This window comes from Pyrgilauda ruficollis, unplaced genomic scaffold (assembly GCF_017590135.1).
Source record: "Pyrgilauda ruficollis isolate IOZ18807 unplaced genomic scaffold, ASM1759013v1 scaffold243, whole genome shotgun sequence".
NCBI classification, from domain to species: domain Eukaryota; kingdom Metazoa; phylum Chordata; class Aves; order Passeriformes; family Passeridae; genus Pyrgilauda; species Pyrgilauda ruficollis.
In genome coordinates, this window is record NW_024523745.1 from 103,946 (window position 1) to 118,828 (window position 14,883).

General features: G+C 63.7%; 2 protein-coding genes across 4 annotated transcripts in view; both read right to left on the reverse strand.

Moving 5' to 3' along the window:
* Positions 1–30: 30 nt before the first annotated feature.
* Positions 31–1,706, reverse strand: ATP6V1F (ATPase H+ transporting V1 subunit F). Its single transcript, XM_041470253.1, has 2 exons — positions 1,352–1,706; positions 31–1,074 (listed from the first exon to the last, which is right to left on the reverse strand). Exons 1-2 carry the CDS (start codon positions 1,507–1,509, stop codon positions 873–875), a joined length of 360 nt encoding a protein of 119 aa, XP_041326187.1. The 5' UTR covers positions 1,510–1,706; the 3' UTR covers positions 31–872.
* Positions 1,707–2,298: 592 nt separating this feature from the next.
* The window catches only part of FLNC (filamin C), a 28,168-nt gene continuing 15,583 nt past the window's right edge, over positions 2,299–14,883 (reverse strand). For 2 of the 3 annotated variants that reach the window (XM_041470236.1, XM_041470235.1), the window contains 23 exons: positions 14,520–14,687; positions 13,927–14,050; positions 13,680–13,836; positions 13,285–13,474; positions 12,950–12,973; positions 12,604–12,851; positions 11,807–11,894; positions 11,583–11,723; positions 11,251–11,379; positions 10,949–11,122; positions 10,206–10,367; positions 9,678–9,881; positions 8,844–8,996; positions 8,622–8,744; positions 7,630–7,890; positions 6,019–6,288; positions 5,480–5,617; positions 5,053–5,168; positions 4,526–4,655; positions 3,959–4,135; positions 3,543–3,761; positions 2,867–3,076; positions 2,299–2,538 (listed from right to left, as the gene is read on the reverse strand). In XM_041470236.1, the coding sequence (XP_041326170.1) occupies positions 2,351–2,538; positions 2,867–3,076; positions 3,543–3,761; positions 3,959–4,135; positions 4,526–4,655; positions 5,053–5,168; positions 5,480–5,617; positions 6,019–6,288; positions 7,630–7,890; positions 8,622–8,744; positions 8,844–8,996; positions 9,678–9,881; positions 10,206–10,367; positions 10,949–11,122; positions 11,251–11,379; positions 11,583–11,723; positions 11,807–11,894; positions 12,604–12,851; positions 12,950–12,973; positions 13,285–13,474; positions 13,680–13,836; positions 13,927–14,050; positions 14,520–14,687 (3,794 nt within the window). In that variant the 3' untranslated portion in view covers positions 2,299–2,350. The remainder of the gene's footprint in view (positions 2,539–2,866; positions 3,077–3,542; positions 3,762–3,958; positions 4,136–4,525; positions 4,656–5,052; positions 5,169–5,479; positions 5,618–6,018; positions 6,289–7,629; positions 7,891–8,621; positions 8,745–8,843; positions 8,997–9,677; positions 9,882–10,205; positions 10,368–10,948; positions 11,123–11,250; positions 11,380–11,582; positions 11,724–11,806; positions 11,895–12,603; positions 12,852–12,949; positions 12,974–13,284; positions 13,475–13,679; positions 13,837–13,926; positions 14,051–14,519; positions 14,688–14,883) is intronic. The other variant, XM_041470237.1, reaches the window with a different exon arrangement.

Below are 14,883 nucleotides of genomic sequence, written 5' to 3' on the forward strand. Positions count from 1 at the left end.
CCCACAGAGCAGAGCAGAGCAGACAGTGAGTGGTGTCAGCACATGTTGGGGACACTGGCAGGGAGACACATGGGGGACACAAATGACAGGGGCACTGGGGAAGGACAATAAATAACCATCCCCCCAGGTTCTGCTGGGGCTGAGGAGGCTGGGGAGGAGCTGGGGGAACAGTGACAAGGTCACAGAGACTACTCCCAGTGTCCTTGGGGTGTTCCTTTCCTCCCCCACAGTGTCCCTCCCTGCCTACAGGCAGGACCTGGCAGGATTCAGCAGGATACAGTGGTGGCACTTCCCCATCACGGGACACGGCTGGGACATAGTCACGGGTCACCCTCAGGGCCCCTGTGGCAGCCCCAGGCACCCTCAGAGACACACCAGGTTCCCCGTGTCACCCTCAGACCCAGGGGGCAACCACAGCCCCCCAGCACCAGAAGGACACCCTGGGAATGCCAGGGACACCCCAGAAGCAGCCTGGGATGGGCTGGGGACCCCCAAGCATGGGGCACAACAGCCCCAGGTGGGCTGGGGGCCCCTGGGTGGGTTTCCCTGGGGTGGAGAAGGCCTGGCTTATGACCCCATGGGATGCCTGGGGCTGATTTGGGGTACCCGAGAGGGCTACAGGTCTTCGAGTGTGAAGAAGTTGGGGGAGTGGTGGAGGACTGTTTGGGGTGGCTGGGAAGGTGCCGGGGACTGTCTGGGGGTGCCCGTCGCCCATGGGGGGGCGCAAAGAGGCCACGGGCGCTGGGGACAGTTTGGGCGTGCCGCGGGGGCTTGCACACCCGGGGGGTATTGGGGAACTGCTTGGGGGAGCTTAGAGGGGGATTTGGGGGGATTTGGGAGAGTGTGGGGAGGGGCGGGGGCTCCTGGGGGCTCTATCGCAGCTCATCGGGTGCGAAGAGCCCCCGGGCGCGGCGCAGCACCGAGTCCCGGGCCGGGTCGTAGGGGTGGTCCTTGGAGGGGATCTCGAGCACCGCGGGCAGCGCCCGGGCGTGGGCTGCGACCGCCGGCCGGATCTGCTCCGCCAGCGCCTGCGAGATCAGGATCATGCCCACGTCCTCCCGCGCCAGGAAACCCCTGCCAACGGGAAAAAGGGCGAGTGAGGGGCACAGAGCGCCCGCCGCGGGGCCCAGCCAGGCGGGACACGCTCCGCGGGCCCCCGGTGCCCCGAGCCCTCCCGGCACCCTGCCCGAGACTCCTGCCAGCCCTCTCCCTCCCCTCCAGGAGCCCTGCCTGGATCCCCCTGCGAGACCCCCTCGGGACTCACCGGGACCCCTCAGGCAGCCCCGACCCTTACTGGCCCCCCGGCCCCGCAGGCCGCCCCGAGCCCTCCCGGGCCGCCTTCCCCACACACCGGAACGTCTCCTCGATCTCCGCCAGGCTTGTTTCCTTCTCCACCACCAAGAAGTTGGGCCGCCGGTGCTTGTCCAGCTCCCCGATGCCGCCCAGCAGAAACCCGGTCACCGTGTCCTCGTCGCCCATCACCGCGATCAGCTTCCCGCGGCCCGCCATGCCCGGGGCCCGCTGGGAACGGAACCCACCGGGACAGAGAGCCTGGGAAAGCCGCTGCCGGAGCCGGCGAGGTGGGGACGCGCCGCCGGGAGCGGCTGTGGGGCTCGGGACCGGCCGGGACCGACCGGAACCCGCCGCCGCTTCCGGGTTCCGCCGCCGCCGCCGCTCCCGGAGCGCCCCGCCCGCCGCTGCCCGGCAACGCGCGAAGCCCCGCCCACCAATATGGGAGGAGCCTCGCCCCTGCTGGCCACGCCCCTCCGTGTTCTCGTCCCACCCCCTACCGTCGGCCCCGCCCCGCGCCGCGCGCATGCGCAGAGCGCCGTGCCCTTGAGGGGACGCGGGGCGCTCCCATGCACAGCGGCCCCTACCGGACGGCACGGGCCCCGCAGGAACCCCGGACCCGGACCACGCTGGCCGGGACCCCTGACCCCCCCTGGGCCCCCCAGGCTGCCGCTTTCTGCCATGGAATCCCCTTGGACCCCCACAGGAGTCGGGCACTCTGCTCCAGACCCTCCCAGGCCGCCTCCAGTGTTCTGTTCCGGACCCCACCATCTCCCTCCGGGGCCTCGTAATCCCATCCTGCAGCCCACAGAATCTCCCCCACCGCCCAGGACCAGGATGTCCTGCTCTGGAACCCCCAGGCCCCACCATCCTGCCCCAGACCCCCAGGGCCACCCCCAAACCGTTCTGTGCCGTTCTGCACACCCCACAATTGTGGTGTCTTGCCACACCTAGACGCAGTGTCCTTCCCCAGTGTCCCCAGCCCCCAGTCACCACTCGGACCGCTGCTCCTCTCCCAGTGCTTTATTGCCAGGCCCGCGACCCCTGCATGCCGGGGCCCTCAGGCCGCAGTGACACGGAAGGGGCTCCCCGGGACGTCGCGGTCCCCCCAGCGCAGCAGCAGCACGTACTCGCCGCGCTCCCGCACGCTGTAGGTCACCGTGTACACGCGGTTCCCCTCGTGCTTCACGTGCACCTCCTCGCACGGGGCCTTGGGACCGTGCACCCCCACCAGCAGCATGTTTGTGCCTGGGGGGACACGAGCAGGGTGAACCCTGAGCTTGACACCCCAGGGTCGCCCCAAACTTCCCCCCTGCATCCCAGACCCTTCACCAGACTCCCCCACTCACCCACCCCCTCCCGTCCCAGGGCCCCCAGGCCCGCCTTTAACGCTCCCCATCCTTTCTGAAGACTCCCCAGAATTCCCTGAACACCCCACAGCCCCACCACCTCTCCTCCCTGCCCTCACAGGACTCCCCTAGGAGCCCTGGAGCGCTCCGCTGAGCCCCCACCTGCCCTTCCAGCCCCATGCCCCCTCCCAGCCGCCCCCACCCCCAGGACCCCCAGCGTCCCTCACCGGCCTTGCTGCAGTCCACGGTGAAGTGGTTCTTGTGGCCTAGGCGGGCGGCTGCCAGCCCTGGCCCCCGGGCCACCACCTGCCCAGCGTCTGACGGGGCCTTGGTGACCCCCCCAAAGGCAGGGGGGCCCCGCGAGCCCGCCCTCACCACCGGCTCCACCAGCACTGTCGAGGTCTCGTGCAGACTGTGCCCGCCCGACAGCCGTGGGCCTGGGGAGTACCAGGGGACACGGTCAGCCCCCACCGAGGGACACCCCCATCACACCGTGCTGGGGGACACCTTTCCAGGACAACCCCCCTCCCCCTGGGACCCCCATCATGCCATCCTGGGGTTCCTACACCACGTCACCCCCAGGACCTCCTCCCATCGTGTCACCCTGGGGTCCTGCAGGGTGGCCCTCCTGCAGCCCTCCATCATGCCCATCGTTGACCCCTTGTCACCCCACACTGGGGACTCCTGTGTTCTCCTCCCCCAGTCTCCCTTATCCGTGCCCCCCATCCCTGTGTCTGCCCCCACCCCATCTGTACCAGTGACCTTGGCCTTGAAGGGGCTGCCCATGATGTCCCCATGTCCCACTCAATTCCCGTGTCCCCAGTAGTTCCATGTTCCTCCCTGCCCCCATGTCCCTCCCAATACCCATGGCCCCTCTCACCCCCATGTCCCCCCAGTTCATACCAGTGACCTTGGCCTTGAAAGGGCTCCCCACGATGTGGTGGGGGCCCCCATACTTGATGGAGATGAGGTAGTTGCCAGGGGCCATCGGGGTGTAGGTGACACGGTGTCCCTCAGGGACCTCAGTACAGTCCAGCTCCACTTTGGAAGGGCCATCAATGGTGACAGCCAGTGCTCCTGCCCCTGCATTGGCTGTCTTCACCAGGAACTCTGAGGGCACCCCTGGGACATGGACATGGGGATGGCATCACGGGGAGGACACCAGGACACCATTGTGGTCACCACCCACAGCCACATTCCCATCATGGCAACATCATGGCCACATCTCCATCATGGCTCTGTCCCCATCACCATTTCATGGCCGTGTCTCTCCCCACCCCCCTCCCACAGCCCTGTCCCTGTCTCCACAGCAGTGTCACCTGTGCGGCCACCCTCGAGGCCCGGCCCAAAGGCAGTGACGAGCCCGGGGTCCCCGGCCTGGCTCTGCTCGCCCACGCGGATGTTGAAGGGGCTCCCGGGCACGTGGCGCCCGTTGAAGCGCAGGTCGATGGAGTGGACTCCGTTCTCACGCGGCAGGAACCCCAGGGCATACCGGTCTGGGGGACACAGACATGTCACCGTGTCACCGCGTCCCTGTGTCCCCATGTCCCTGTGTCCCCATGTCCCCACACCCCTGTTCTTGCACAGCAGGAACCCCAGTGCATATCAGGGGGGCACAGACACACGTCCCCATACTCCTGTGTCCTGTGTCCCCACATCCCTGTGTCTCCACACCCCACACAAGAACCCCAGTGTGTACTAGTCTGAAGGATGCCATCATGTCACCATGTCCTGTGTCCCTGTGTCTCACTCTGTCCCCATACCCCTTGTCCCCATGCTCTCAAGCCCCATGTCCCCACATCACATGTCCCCGTGTCCTGCACCCTGTGCCCAGCACCCCACATCTGCAGACCCGGTGTCCCCGCGGTGTCCCCGCGTCCCCTCACCACTGTCCAGCTCGGACACGTAGCACTCCTCCACCACCCCTGCCGGCGTGTGCACTTTGGCATCGATGACGCCGCGCGCCCCGTTCAGCTGCACCGCGAAGGACGCTGGCTGGTTCACTGCCACTGTCTCCTGTGGGGACACCACAGTGGCATCAGGGACAGGGGGGACAGGGGGACATCGTGAATGATGCCAGCTGGTTCACCCCAGGGAACGGGGGGATACGGTGGGGGGGCAGTGGGGCAGGGGGAACCACGGGGCCCAAGGGTGACAACAGGGGTGCAATGTGACACAAAGGATGTGAGACTGGCACCAGAGGGGGTCCCAAGGCTGGCACAGAGGGACATAAAGGTGGTCTAGGGGTGACATGAAGGAGAGAGAAGTGGCCCCAGAGGGTCCAAGGGTGCCACAGCAGACCCAAAGGTGGCACACAGTGGGCATCCCAAGAGTGCAATAGGGGCTCAGAGCAGCCCAAGAGTGACCTGGGGACCCAGAGGGCATCTGCGGGCCCAGGGGCTGTCCCCAGTACCTGCAGGCTGGTGACAGTGAGGCGTCGGGCATCATCGGAGTGGGAGGCGACAGGGACAATGAAGGGGCTGTCAGGGATGTGCTCCTCGTTGAACTTGATGGACACCTCATAGTCACCTGGGGGACAGGGGACAGTCAGGCAGGGAGCCCCCACACAGGGACACCTTCCCTTGGGAACACTGTTATGTGGGGACACCCACGCACAGAGACACCACTCATGAAGACACCCTCCCTTGGGGACACCTGTGCAGAGAGACACCTTTATTTGGGGACATCCTCCCATGGGCACACCATTAATTGGGGATACATTTGCATGTGGGTTCCTCCTCACATGACAGACCTGTGGCCCCAGCCCCAGGCTGAGCACCCTGGGGGATGTTAAGGGTGGATGGGGTGGTTGGGGGTGTTGGGGTACAGCCCCCCCTCACCTGGCTCCTGCACCAGGTAGGAGACGCCACAGGAGCCGTCCTTGCGGTCCTCAAAGGAGATCTCGGCCTTGCTGGGCCCCTCGACAGCAATGGAGAGTCCCCCCGCGCCCGCCTCACGCGTCCAGATGCTGAACTCAGCTGGGGGGGTCACCGGGGTCACCCTGGCCCTCAGTGGCACCCCAGGATGGTGACACCCAGCACAGACCTGCACCCACCTCCCCATGGCACCCAGACCCCCACAAAGAACCCACATCCCACCCATAGAACACAGAGCACCTATGACACCCCCCCCATTGTCCCCACACCCAGCTGTACCCAAATCCACCATCACAGCACCCGGAGCCCCCAAATTTCACCACCACCCCACACACACATAGCACCTACCCCCCCCATTGCCACCCACACCCCCAATAGCATCCAGACCCCACACACATCTCCCCAAGAGCACCCATCCCTCATTGCCCCTGCATACCCACATACCCATGACCCCCAGAGCCCCCAGGCCCCCATCATGCCCCACACCTGGCAGACCCACGTACCTGGCGTGCCGGCCACAGCGCGCTGCAGCCCGGTGCCCCCCGCGCGCACCTTGTGGGCGCCGCCCTCGCCCAGGGGCCCCACGGTGAACTGGAAGGGGCTCCCGGGCACGTGCTGCCCCCGGAACTTGACGCTGACGGTGTGGGCGCCTGTCTCCTGGGGCACGAAGCGCACGCTGTACACCCCCGCGCCCCCCGGCACCACCTCGGCCTCACGCCGCTGCCCCGACGGGCTCAGCACCTGCGCCGACAGCTCCTGCGCTGACGCCTCGCCTGCGGGCACGCACCTCGTCACCCTGGGCACCCAACACCGCCGGCACCCCAGCGTCACCCCAGCTCCCTATCGCCACGGCATCCCAGCTCCTGCACCAGCGCCTCGGCTGCAGGCACACACCGTGTCACCCTGCAGCACCTGGGCACCCCAGCATCACCGCATTGTCACACCACCACTGCGCCACTGTGGCACCCCAGCACCCCAGCACTATATGGCACAATGTCATCCTGTCACCACATCACTCCATCATCCTGTGACCCAGGTACCCCTGCACCCCAGACCCTCTGCACCCCATTTCCATAGCACCATGTCACTATGGCAACTCAGCACCTGTCTCTGGGGCACCCTGCCATCCTGCCACCATGGCATCCTGTCACCCCATCAAGCCATCACCCTGGCACCACAGCACCCCTGCATCCTGTCACCGGGGCACTGTGTCATCCTGTCACCCCAACATCCTGTCACTCTGATACCAGGGCACTGGGGCACCCCATTGCCCCATCACCTTCTCACCATCATCTCAAGGGCTCCCTGGCACACTAACGCCCTGCTACCCCACCACCAGGGCACTCTTGTCACTGTCATCCCACCACCCTGCCACCAGTGTGCCCTGATGTCCCAACACCCACCAGAACCCACGTACACCCCCCCCACTGGGTGCACCCCACCCCACCAGCATGCTCCCTCATGCACAGGACACGTGCACTTGCCAGCGTGCACACACACACATTCACACACACTTCTGCACACACATGCACACGCCCTTGTGGGACTGCACACCCATGCTGAGGGGACCCACAGCCCTCTGGTCTGAGCACACACACCCTGTAAGCAGGTGTGCACCTGCCTGTGCAAAAAGCCAGAGTTGCCCCCACCTCTGCACACATCCCCGTGTGAAGGGCTACCCCCATCAGCACAACAGCCCCCACGCATGTGCCAGGGAGTCTGTCCCAGGTGTGTCCTGGGCACACGCAGGTGGGCCCTTGTGTGAGCACACACAGCCATGTGCAAGGGCACTCCCATGGCAAGTGTGCCCAGCTGTCATGCAAGCCCACATCCCTGCACGCCCAGCCCTTGTGCAAGCACACACCCCCGGGCCTCACGTGCACCCAGCCCTTGTGCAAGCACAGCTCTGTGCAAACACACACTGGCGCTCTGGTGCACCCCGTCCTCATGCAAACACACTTCCCTGCGCTCACACACCCCTCGTGCAAGCACGGTGCCCTGCACACCCAGCCCTGGTGCACACTCGCTCCTCACGCACACGCAGCTCTTGTGCAGTCCCACTTTGCTGCACACCCCCATGCACACGCCCCGAACAAGCCCGGTGCAGGACGCACCCTCGTGTGCGCGCGCAGGGGCTGCGAAGGCGCCGATGCCCTCGCGGGTCCCGAAGGCCCCGAAGGCCCCGAAGGGCTCCGGGGGGGCGCGGGGGAAGGCGCCGCCCACGCGGGTCGATTCCTCCACGTGCACCTCGCGCGTGGTCTCACCGCCGCGCGTCTTGCTGATCTCAGTGCGCTCCGTGCGTGTGTACGTGTGGCTGCTGCGCGTGAAGGTGCGCGTCAGCCGCTCCTGCGCCGACACCATCTGGAACCAGTTCCCTGGGGAACACCCCGCGGGGACACGTGGGGACCACAGGATGTGAGCACGGAGTGGGAGCAGAAGGGTGCACAGAGGGGTGATGGGGACACAGGAGGATATGGACAGACATGGGGATGAATGGACAGAGGGATGGATGTAGTGATGGGAGGAGACATGGATGAGTGGAGACATGCAGGGATGGAGACGAGGATGGACACAGGGATGATGGAATCACGATGGGTGGAGACGTGGGTGGTCACATCGTTGGAAGTTGAGAATGCAGGGAGGGGTGGAGCCAAGGGGGGATGAAGCCAGAGATGGACAGGTGGATAGGTGTGAATGGACACACAGACATGTGGACAGAGGTATCAGTGCGTGGTGGCATGCACAGTGGGATGCAAGGATGCAGGCACACAGAGGGACACAGACATGGACACAGATGCATGGGGGGAGAGAAAGAGAAAGCAAGGAGAAATCAGAGCTGGAGTGGCTGAGATGTGTCTCCATTCCCATGGCCCACAAAGCAGGAGGAGGAAGAAGGGTAGGATGGAGAAGGGAGAAGAAGAGGAGGAAGAGAGGAGGATGATGGAGGATGAAAGATGAGAAGAGGAGAAGAAAGAGGAAGAGGAGGAAAAGGACAAGGAGGAGAAGGAGGGAGGGTGGGAGGAAGAGGAGGTAGGAGGAGGAGAAGAAGGAGGAGGAGAAGGAGGAGGAGAAGGAGGAGGAGAAGGAGGAGGAAGGCCAACCCTACCTGGGATCTTAAGGTTGAGGTCGCAGGTGCTGCCAACAGTGGCGATGGAGGGCGCCTGCCGCCGGCGTGTGATGCTCTCCTTCATCCGCCCCTCACCCGTCACCTTCACCGTGAAGGGGCTCCCTGTGGGACACAGTTACCTCAGGGACCCGTCACCCCCTGGGGGTCCTAGAACCCCTCCCCACCACAACCCTCTGTCCCCCATGTTTCCCCCAGCCCCACCTGGGACATGTTTGTCAGCAAACTTGATGTTGATGATGTAGTTGCCGGGCTCGGTGGGGCAGTAGGTGACTTTGCAGGTGCCATCCTCCATGTCCTCACAGTTAATGTCCACCTTGCTGGGGCCCTCAATGGACAGGCCCAGCCCGCCGTAACCTGAGTAGCCATGGGGACATGATCAGAGGTGTCCCATGGAGGCTGTCCCTGTCCTGGTCACGGTCACACCAAGGCCACAAGCCCAAACTGTCCATGGTCACCACCCAATCTCAGTCATCACCCCTGTCCTGGCCATGGCCATGCCATGGTCACCACAGCATCACCCTCTTGGCTGCACCATGCACATGGCCACCACTCTATCCTGGCCATAGTCATACCATGCCCATAATCACGGCCACCACCCCATCCTGTGTTGGCCACAGCCATGGCATGGCCTTAGCCACCTTTCACCAGGGCATTGGACTTGCCACCACCATGGTCATCATCCCATTTAGATGAAGGTCACAGCATAGCTACCACCTGATCCTGTGCTGGCCACAACTGTAGCATGGCCATGGTCCTCAAATCCTCCTGGCTATGGCCACATCACCACCACAGCCACCATCCAACCCCAGCCACAGGGACCATCCTGCCTTGGCCATGACCATCACCACCATCCCTTCCTGGCCATCTGTAGCTTTGGCCACCATCACATGGGGCCTTAGTACACCACAGCAATAACCATGGCCACCACCTCATGCTTGGGTGGCCACAACCTACTCATGGTCATGGTTATCACCCCATCCTGCCCTTAGCCATGGCTACCCGCTCCCCCATGGCCACCCCCCACCATGTCCTCACCAGCGCTGCGTGTGTCCACGATGAACTCAGCCACCTCAAAGGTGTGGCCCTCCAGAAGACCCTGGCCCCACACCTTGACCCGGCCAGCATCACCAATCTCTGACTGTCCCACCAGGATCTTGAAGGGGCTGTTGGTGACATGCTGCCCACTCTTCCGCACACTCACCACGTGCTCGCCCACCTCCTTGGGTGTGAATGAGATGCCTGGGGAGGACACAGCAGTCACACACCACCACCAGACTTGGCCACCACCCATGTACCATCCCCATCCTCTAGCCACCGCCACCAGCCCTTGGCCACCTCCATCAGCCCCTGGTCACCATCCAAGTCCCCTGACTATGGCCACCAACCCCCTGCTGACCCAATGCCACAGGGCCACCCATCCCTGTGACCCCATAGCCCCGCTGTTCCCTGTCCCGACAAGTTCCCAGGTCCCACATCCTCCTCTCGTGTGCCCATGTGCCAGTTCTCCTGTGCCCACATCTGCATGTCCCTGTGTCCCCATGGTGTCCCCGTGTCCCTGCACACCGATGTGGCGGTTGGGCAGCCGCTTGAGCAGGCATGGCTCCTCATTGCCCGAGGGTGCGCGGATGGTGGCCGCCAACAGGCTCAGGTCTGTCTCTGCAATCTTCAGCGACACATCAGTTGAGGTGCCCACGTTGAGCTGGGACGTGCGCATGGAGTCATCCCCTGCAGAGATGCCATCAGCAGGGACATCAACCCAAGGTGGACAACAAGATGTCCCAATGGTGATAGAATGATATTACCAAAGCCCCACAAGGTCCCAATGGACATATGGAGAGGGTCCTCAGAATCAGGGGTTGCCCAAAGATGTGTGAATAGCCTCCTCAAGGCCATGGATAGAGTCCCCACAAGGTCTACATGGCCTTGTGATGGGGTCCTCAAAGCTCTGTGACATCCCCATGGCCATGGGTTGGGGTCTCCAAGGTTTCATGGGATCCCCAAGGCCATGGAAGGGGGGATCCTGGTGGCCAGGGATGCACAAGAGACACCACAGCTGTCCCAATGGCCATGGGGCAAATGTGTCCATTACCCTACGGGTGTCCCCGTGACCATGTCATGGTCTTCATGATCCACAGGTGCCCCCATGGTCATACAAGTGCCCCCATAGCCTCGCAGGTGCCCTCATGGCCATGACTCCATAGATGTCTCCATGGCCAACCAGGTGCCCCCATGGCCACGTGGAGCCCCCAAGAACCCCCAGAACTCCCCCAGACCCCCCTGTGCACTGAGCCCCCAGCTTGTCTCACCAGTGATCTTGGCAGTGAAGGGGCTGCCCGGGATGTGTTTGTCATCAAAGCGCACAATGATGCTGTAGTCGCCAGGGGCTGTGGGCAGGTAGGACACGGTGCATGTCCCGTCCTTGTTGTCCTGGCAGGTGATCTCCGCCTTGGAGGGACCTTCGACCGCGAGTGACAGCCCACCTTGGAGGCACAGGGATTGTCAGAAGGCACCGGACAAGGGGTGTCAGGAGGCAGCAGGGGTCTCCAGTCCCTCCTGATGGCACTGGGGCGTCCCCCTGACCTCCCAGCTCCCCTTGGCCATCACTCACCCTCTCCAGCATCCTTGGTGACAATGGTGAATGTGCATGGCTTGTTGACCATCCCATGGCTCAGCCCAGGCCCATAGGCACTGACGTGGCGTGGGTTGATGGCATCCACATAGAACTGGAGGGGACTCCCTGGGGACACAAGGGACAATGGTTAGAGACACATGGGGACACTCCAACACAAGGGTGACCAACCATGGACCTCCCAGAGACATTCCACAGGGACATTCCACACCACGGTGCGTGCCTGACCCATAGGAGCCCAGACAGGACATGGTTGTATCAACCTTCCTCAGCCACCTCCCAGTGGCTCCCAGTGCCCCCCAGTGGCTCACCAGGGATGTGGTTGCCATCATAGCGAATGTCCATCTCGTGCAGCCCCTTCTCGGAGGGGGCATAGTGCACTGTCACCGTCCCATCCTTGTTGTCGGTGATGCTGGGCCGCGCTGTCTTCCCCGACGGCATCCGCACCTCACCTGGGGGCATTTCGTCAGTAGGGGCACAAGAGGGGGACTGGTGCCTGAAGGGTGGCCCCCATCCCCACAACCCTGTGCTGTACCTGTGATCTCACCCTTCTGCACCGTGAAGGGAATGACGAGGTTAAAGGGCCGGAGGTTCTCGGTGGTGGCTGGGGGCTCCTCTGTGGCCTGATCGTGGGGCAGAGAGGGAGGGTGAGAACCTCATGGTGGGCTACCAGCCCCAGGGTGGCCATAGAGGGGACATGAGAATGCCCAAGGTGGGGTCCCAGCCCTGTGATGATCCTCATGACCTCTGAACCCCATGGTGTCCACCATGATCCTCATTCCCAACACCTCAACCTTGGCCCCCCAGTGCCCACCACGTTCTCCCAACTCTCTCAGCTCCATGATGGCCACCATTGTCCCAACACTGCCCCGCCATAGTCCCCCAATTCCATAACTCCCATCATGGTCACCCAACCCTGCAGTACCTATTGTGCTCTTGCAACTCCACTCTGACTGACTCAACTCTCTGTCCCTTGGTGTCAACCATAGCCCCAGTCCTCTGTCTGTTGGTGCCTACCACAACGTTCCAACCCCACCATGGTTTCACCCTGGTGTTCAAAATCTGTCCCATGCTGTCTGTTGTGCCCTCGACTCTTTGCCTCTTGGATCCACCACTATTTCTCAACCCCATGGCCCCACCTGTCTGCCCCACAGCACCCACCATGACCATCTGACCCCACAGTGCCCATCACAGTCCCAGCTCTCTGCCCCATGGCACCCACCATGGTCTCCCAGTTCTATGTTGCCCACACCACGGTCTCCCAAAGTCTGACCCATGGTGCTCATCACAACCCCCCCAGACTCACAGTGCCCCCCACAGTGCCCCACTCACCATGACATGGAAGGGGCTGTTAGGGACGTGCTCCCCGCCAAAGCGGATGGTGATGACGTATTTGCCAGGCTCAGGTGCGGTGTAGAAGATGTCAAAAGTGCCATCGTGGTTTTCCACCACATCCACGTCCAGCTCAGCACCATCAGGCGTTGACACCTTGCAGGTGACCTTGCCCTGTCCTGCTGCCTTTGCATCCACCGTGATCACTGTCTCCTCCCCGATCTGGATCGTGGGGCCCAGGCAGGCACCTGCAGGGGAGGGTGGGGTCAGGGCCATGGGGGGACTCCAAACCTATCCCCCAACTGCCTCCTCCCAGCCCCCCAAGTGCCCCCCCGGCACCACTTACCCAGTCCATGGCCCCCAATGGATACTGCAAGAAAGACCAGGGAGAGCGGTGAGAAGGCGTTGGGGGGCTGGATGGGGGGCCGGGGGTGCCGAGGGGGCCTCTGGGGTGGGTGCCGTGGGGCAGCAGAGGGACACTGTGGGTCAGCATATGGATGTTGTGGGGCAGGAGGGGATGCTGTGGGGCAGGAGGGACGCTGTGGGGCAGGGAGGGGTGCAGTGGGGCAGCGAGGGGACATCATGGGGCAGTGAGGGGATGCTGTGGGTCAGCAAGGGGATGCCAGAGGCCAGCAAGGGGATGGCATAGGTCAGCATAAGGACACTGGGGGACAGCCCCACCTGTGACGAGGCACTTGCTGGCATCGCCAGAAGGCACGGCGAGGACCCGGAAGGGCGATGCAGGGATCTCGTCGCCCCCGTACTTGACAGTGCTGGTGTAGCGCCCCGGCACGTCGGGCACGTAGGACACTGTGTAGGTGCCGTCCCCGTTGTCCCGGATTGATGCCTTCTTGGGCTGTCCCTCAGGGTCCTGCAGGCAACCCCCATCAGTGCCCTGTGCTGGGGGCACCCTGTGGGGCTCAGCACCCCGGGATGTGAGGGAAAGGGCACCCTGTGGGGCTCAGCACCCCATGACTCCCCCCTGCATTGACCAGGATCTGGACTGTGAGCAGCCCATCCTCAGTGTGCCCCCCACAACCCCCACACTCCCCCATGTTTCGCCCTCACACACTGACCAGAATCTGCACCGTGAGCAGTCCCTCGCCAGCGTCGCGGGCGTCAATGGTGAATTCCACAGGGAGGCTGGCGGGGATCCCTCCCGCACTCAGGCCGGGGCCACTCGCCCGCACCTTGCTGGCATCATGGGTAGGCAGTGCCGTCACCTTGAAGGGGCTGGGGAAAGCAGGGAGTCAGGAGGGTGCCGGGATCTCCAGGCTGTGTGGGGATCCTGTCCCCCTGTGCCCACCCGAGGTGGGGTCTCACCTGCGTGGCACCTCCTGCCCCCCGTACTTGACAGACACGGTGTAGGGCCCGTCAGTGGCTGGGGTGTAGGTGACCTTGTGGGTGCCATCACCATTGTCTCGGATCTCCACTGGCTCCGGCAGCCCTGTGGGGCAGTGGGACATTGGGGTGGGGACATGTGAGGCAGGGAGACGTGTGGGACAGGAGGACATGGGGGATTGTACAGCAGCATGTAGGGCACAACCTCCCTGGGTGGATCTGAGTATCCATGAGGAGGGCACCCCATGGAGTTGGACAGCCTATGAAGAAGGGCATCCATGGGGCTGGATGTCCTATGGGGTAGGACACTCTATGGAGCAGGATGTCCACAGGTAGGACACGCTGTATAACAGGGGGCACCGTGAGGCAGCACACCCTGTGGAACAGGGCATCCATGGTGCTAGACAACCCAGGAGTCAGGACACCCCCAGGGGACAGGACTCTCCATAGACCATGGGATCCATGATCCTACTGCCAGGACATCCTGCGCAGGAGGACATTTCAGAGGCAGGACACCCAGAGGTCAGCACACCCCACGAGACACAGGCCCCCCCTGCCCCCATGTCCCCACGTACCAGTGGGCCCCAGCAGCGTCACCTCAAGGGCGGCACGTCCCGCGGCACTGACGTCCACGGTGAAGCTCTGGGGCAGCCGTGCACGGACACTGGGGCCCAGCCCTGGCCCTGAGCACGTCACCTTTGAGGCGTCCACAGCATCCCGCACTCGCACCCGGAATGGGCTCCCTGCGTGGAGAGAGGGGGTCAGCATGGGGCAGGTGGGGACAGGGGCAGTGTGGCCACTGCCAATGTGAGTGTGGGGTCAGTGTGGGAATGGGGTCAGTGTGGGGGTGGGATCAGCATGAGGACAAGGTCAACATGGCCATGAGATCAACAGGGGCACAGGGACAGCGTGGCTATAGAGCTGGCATGTCCATCATGT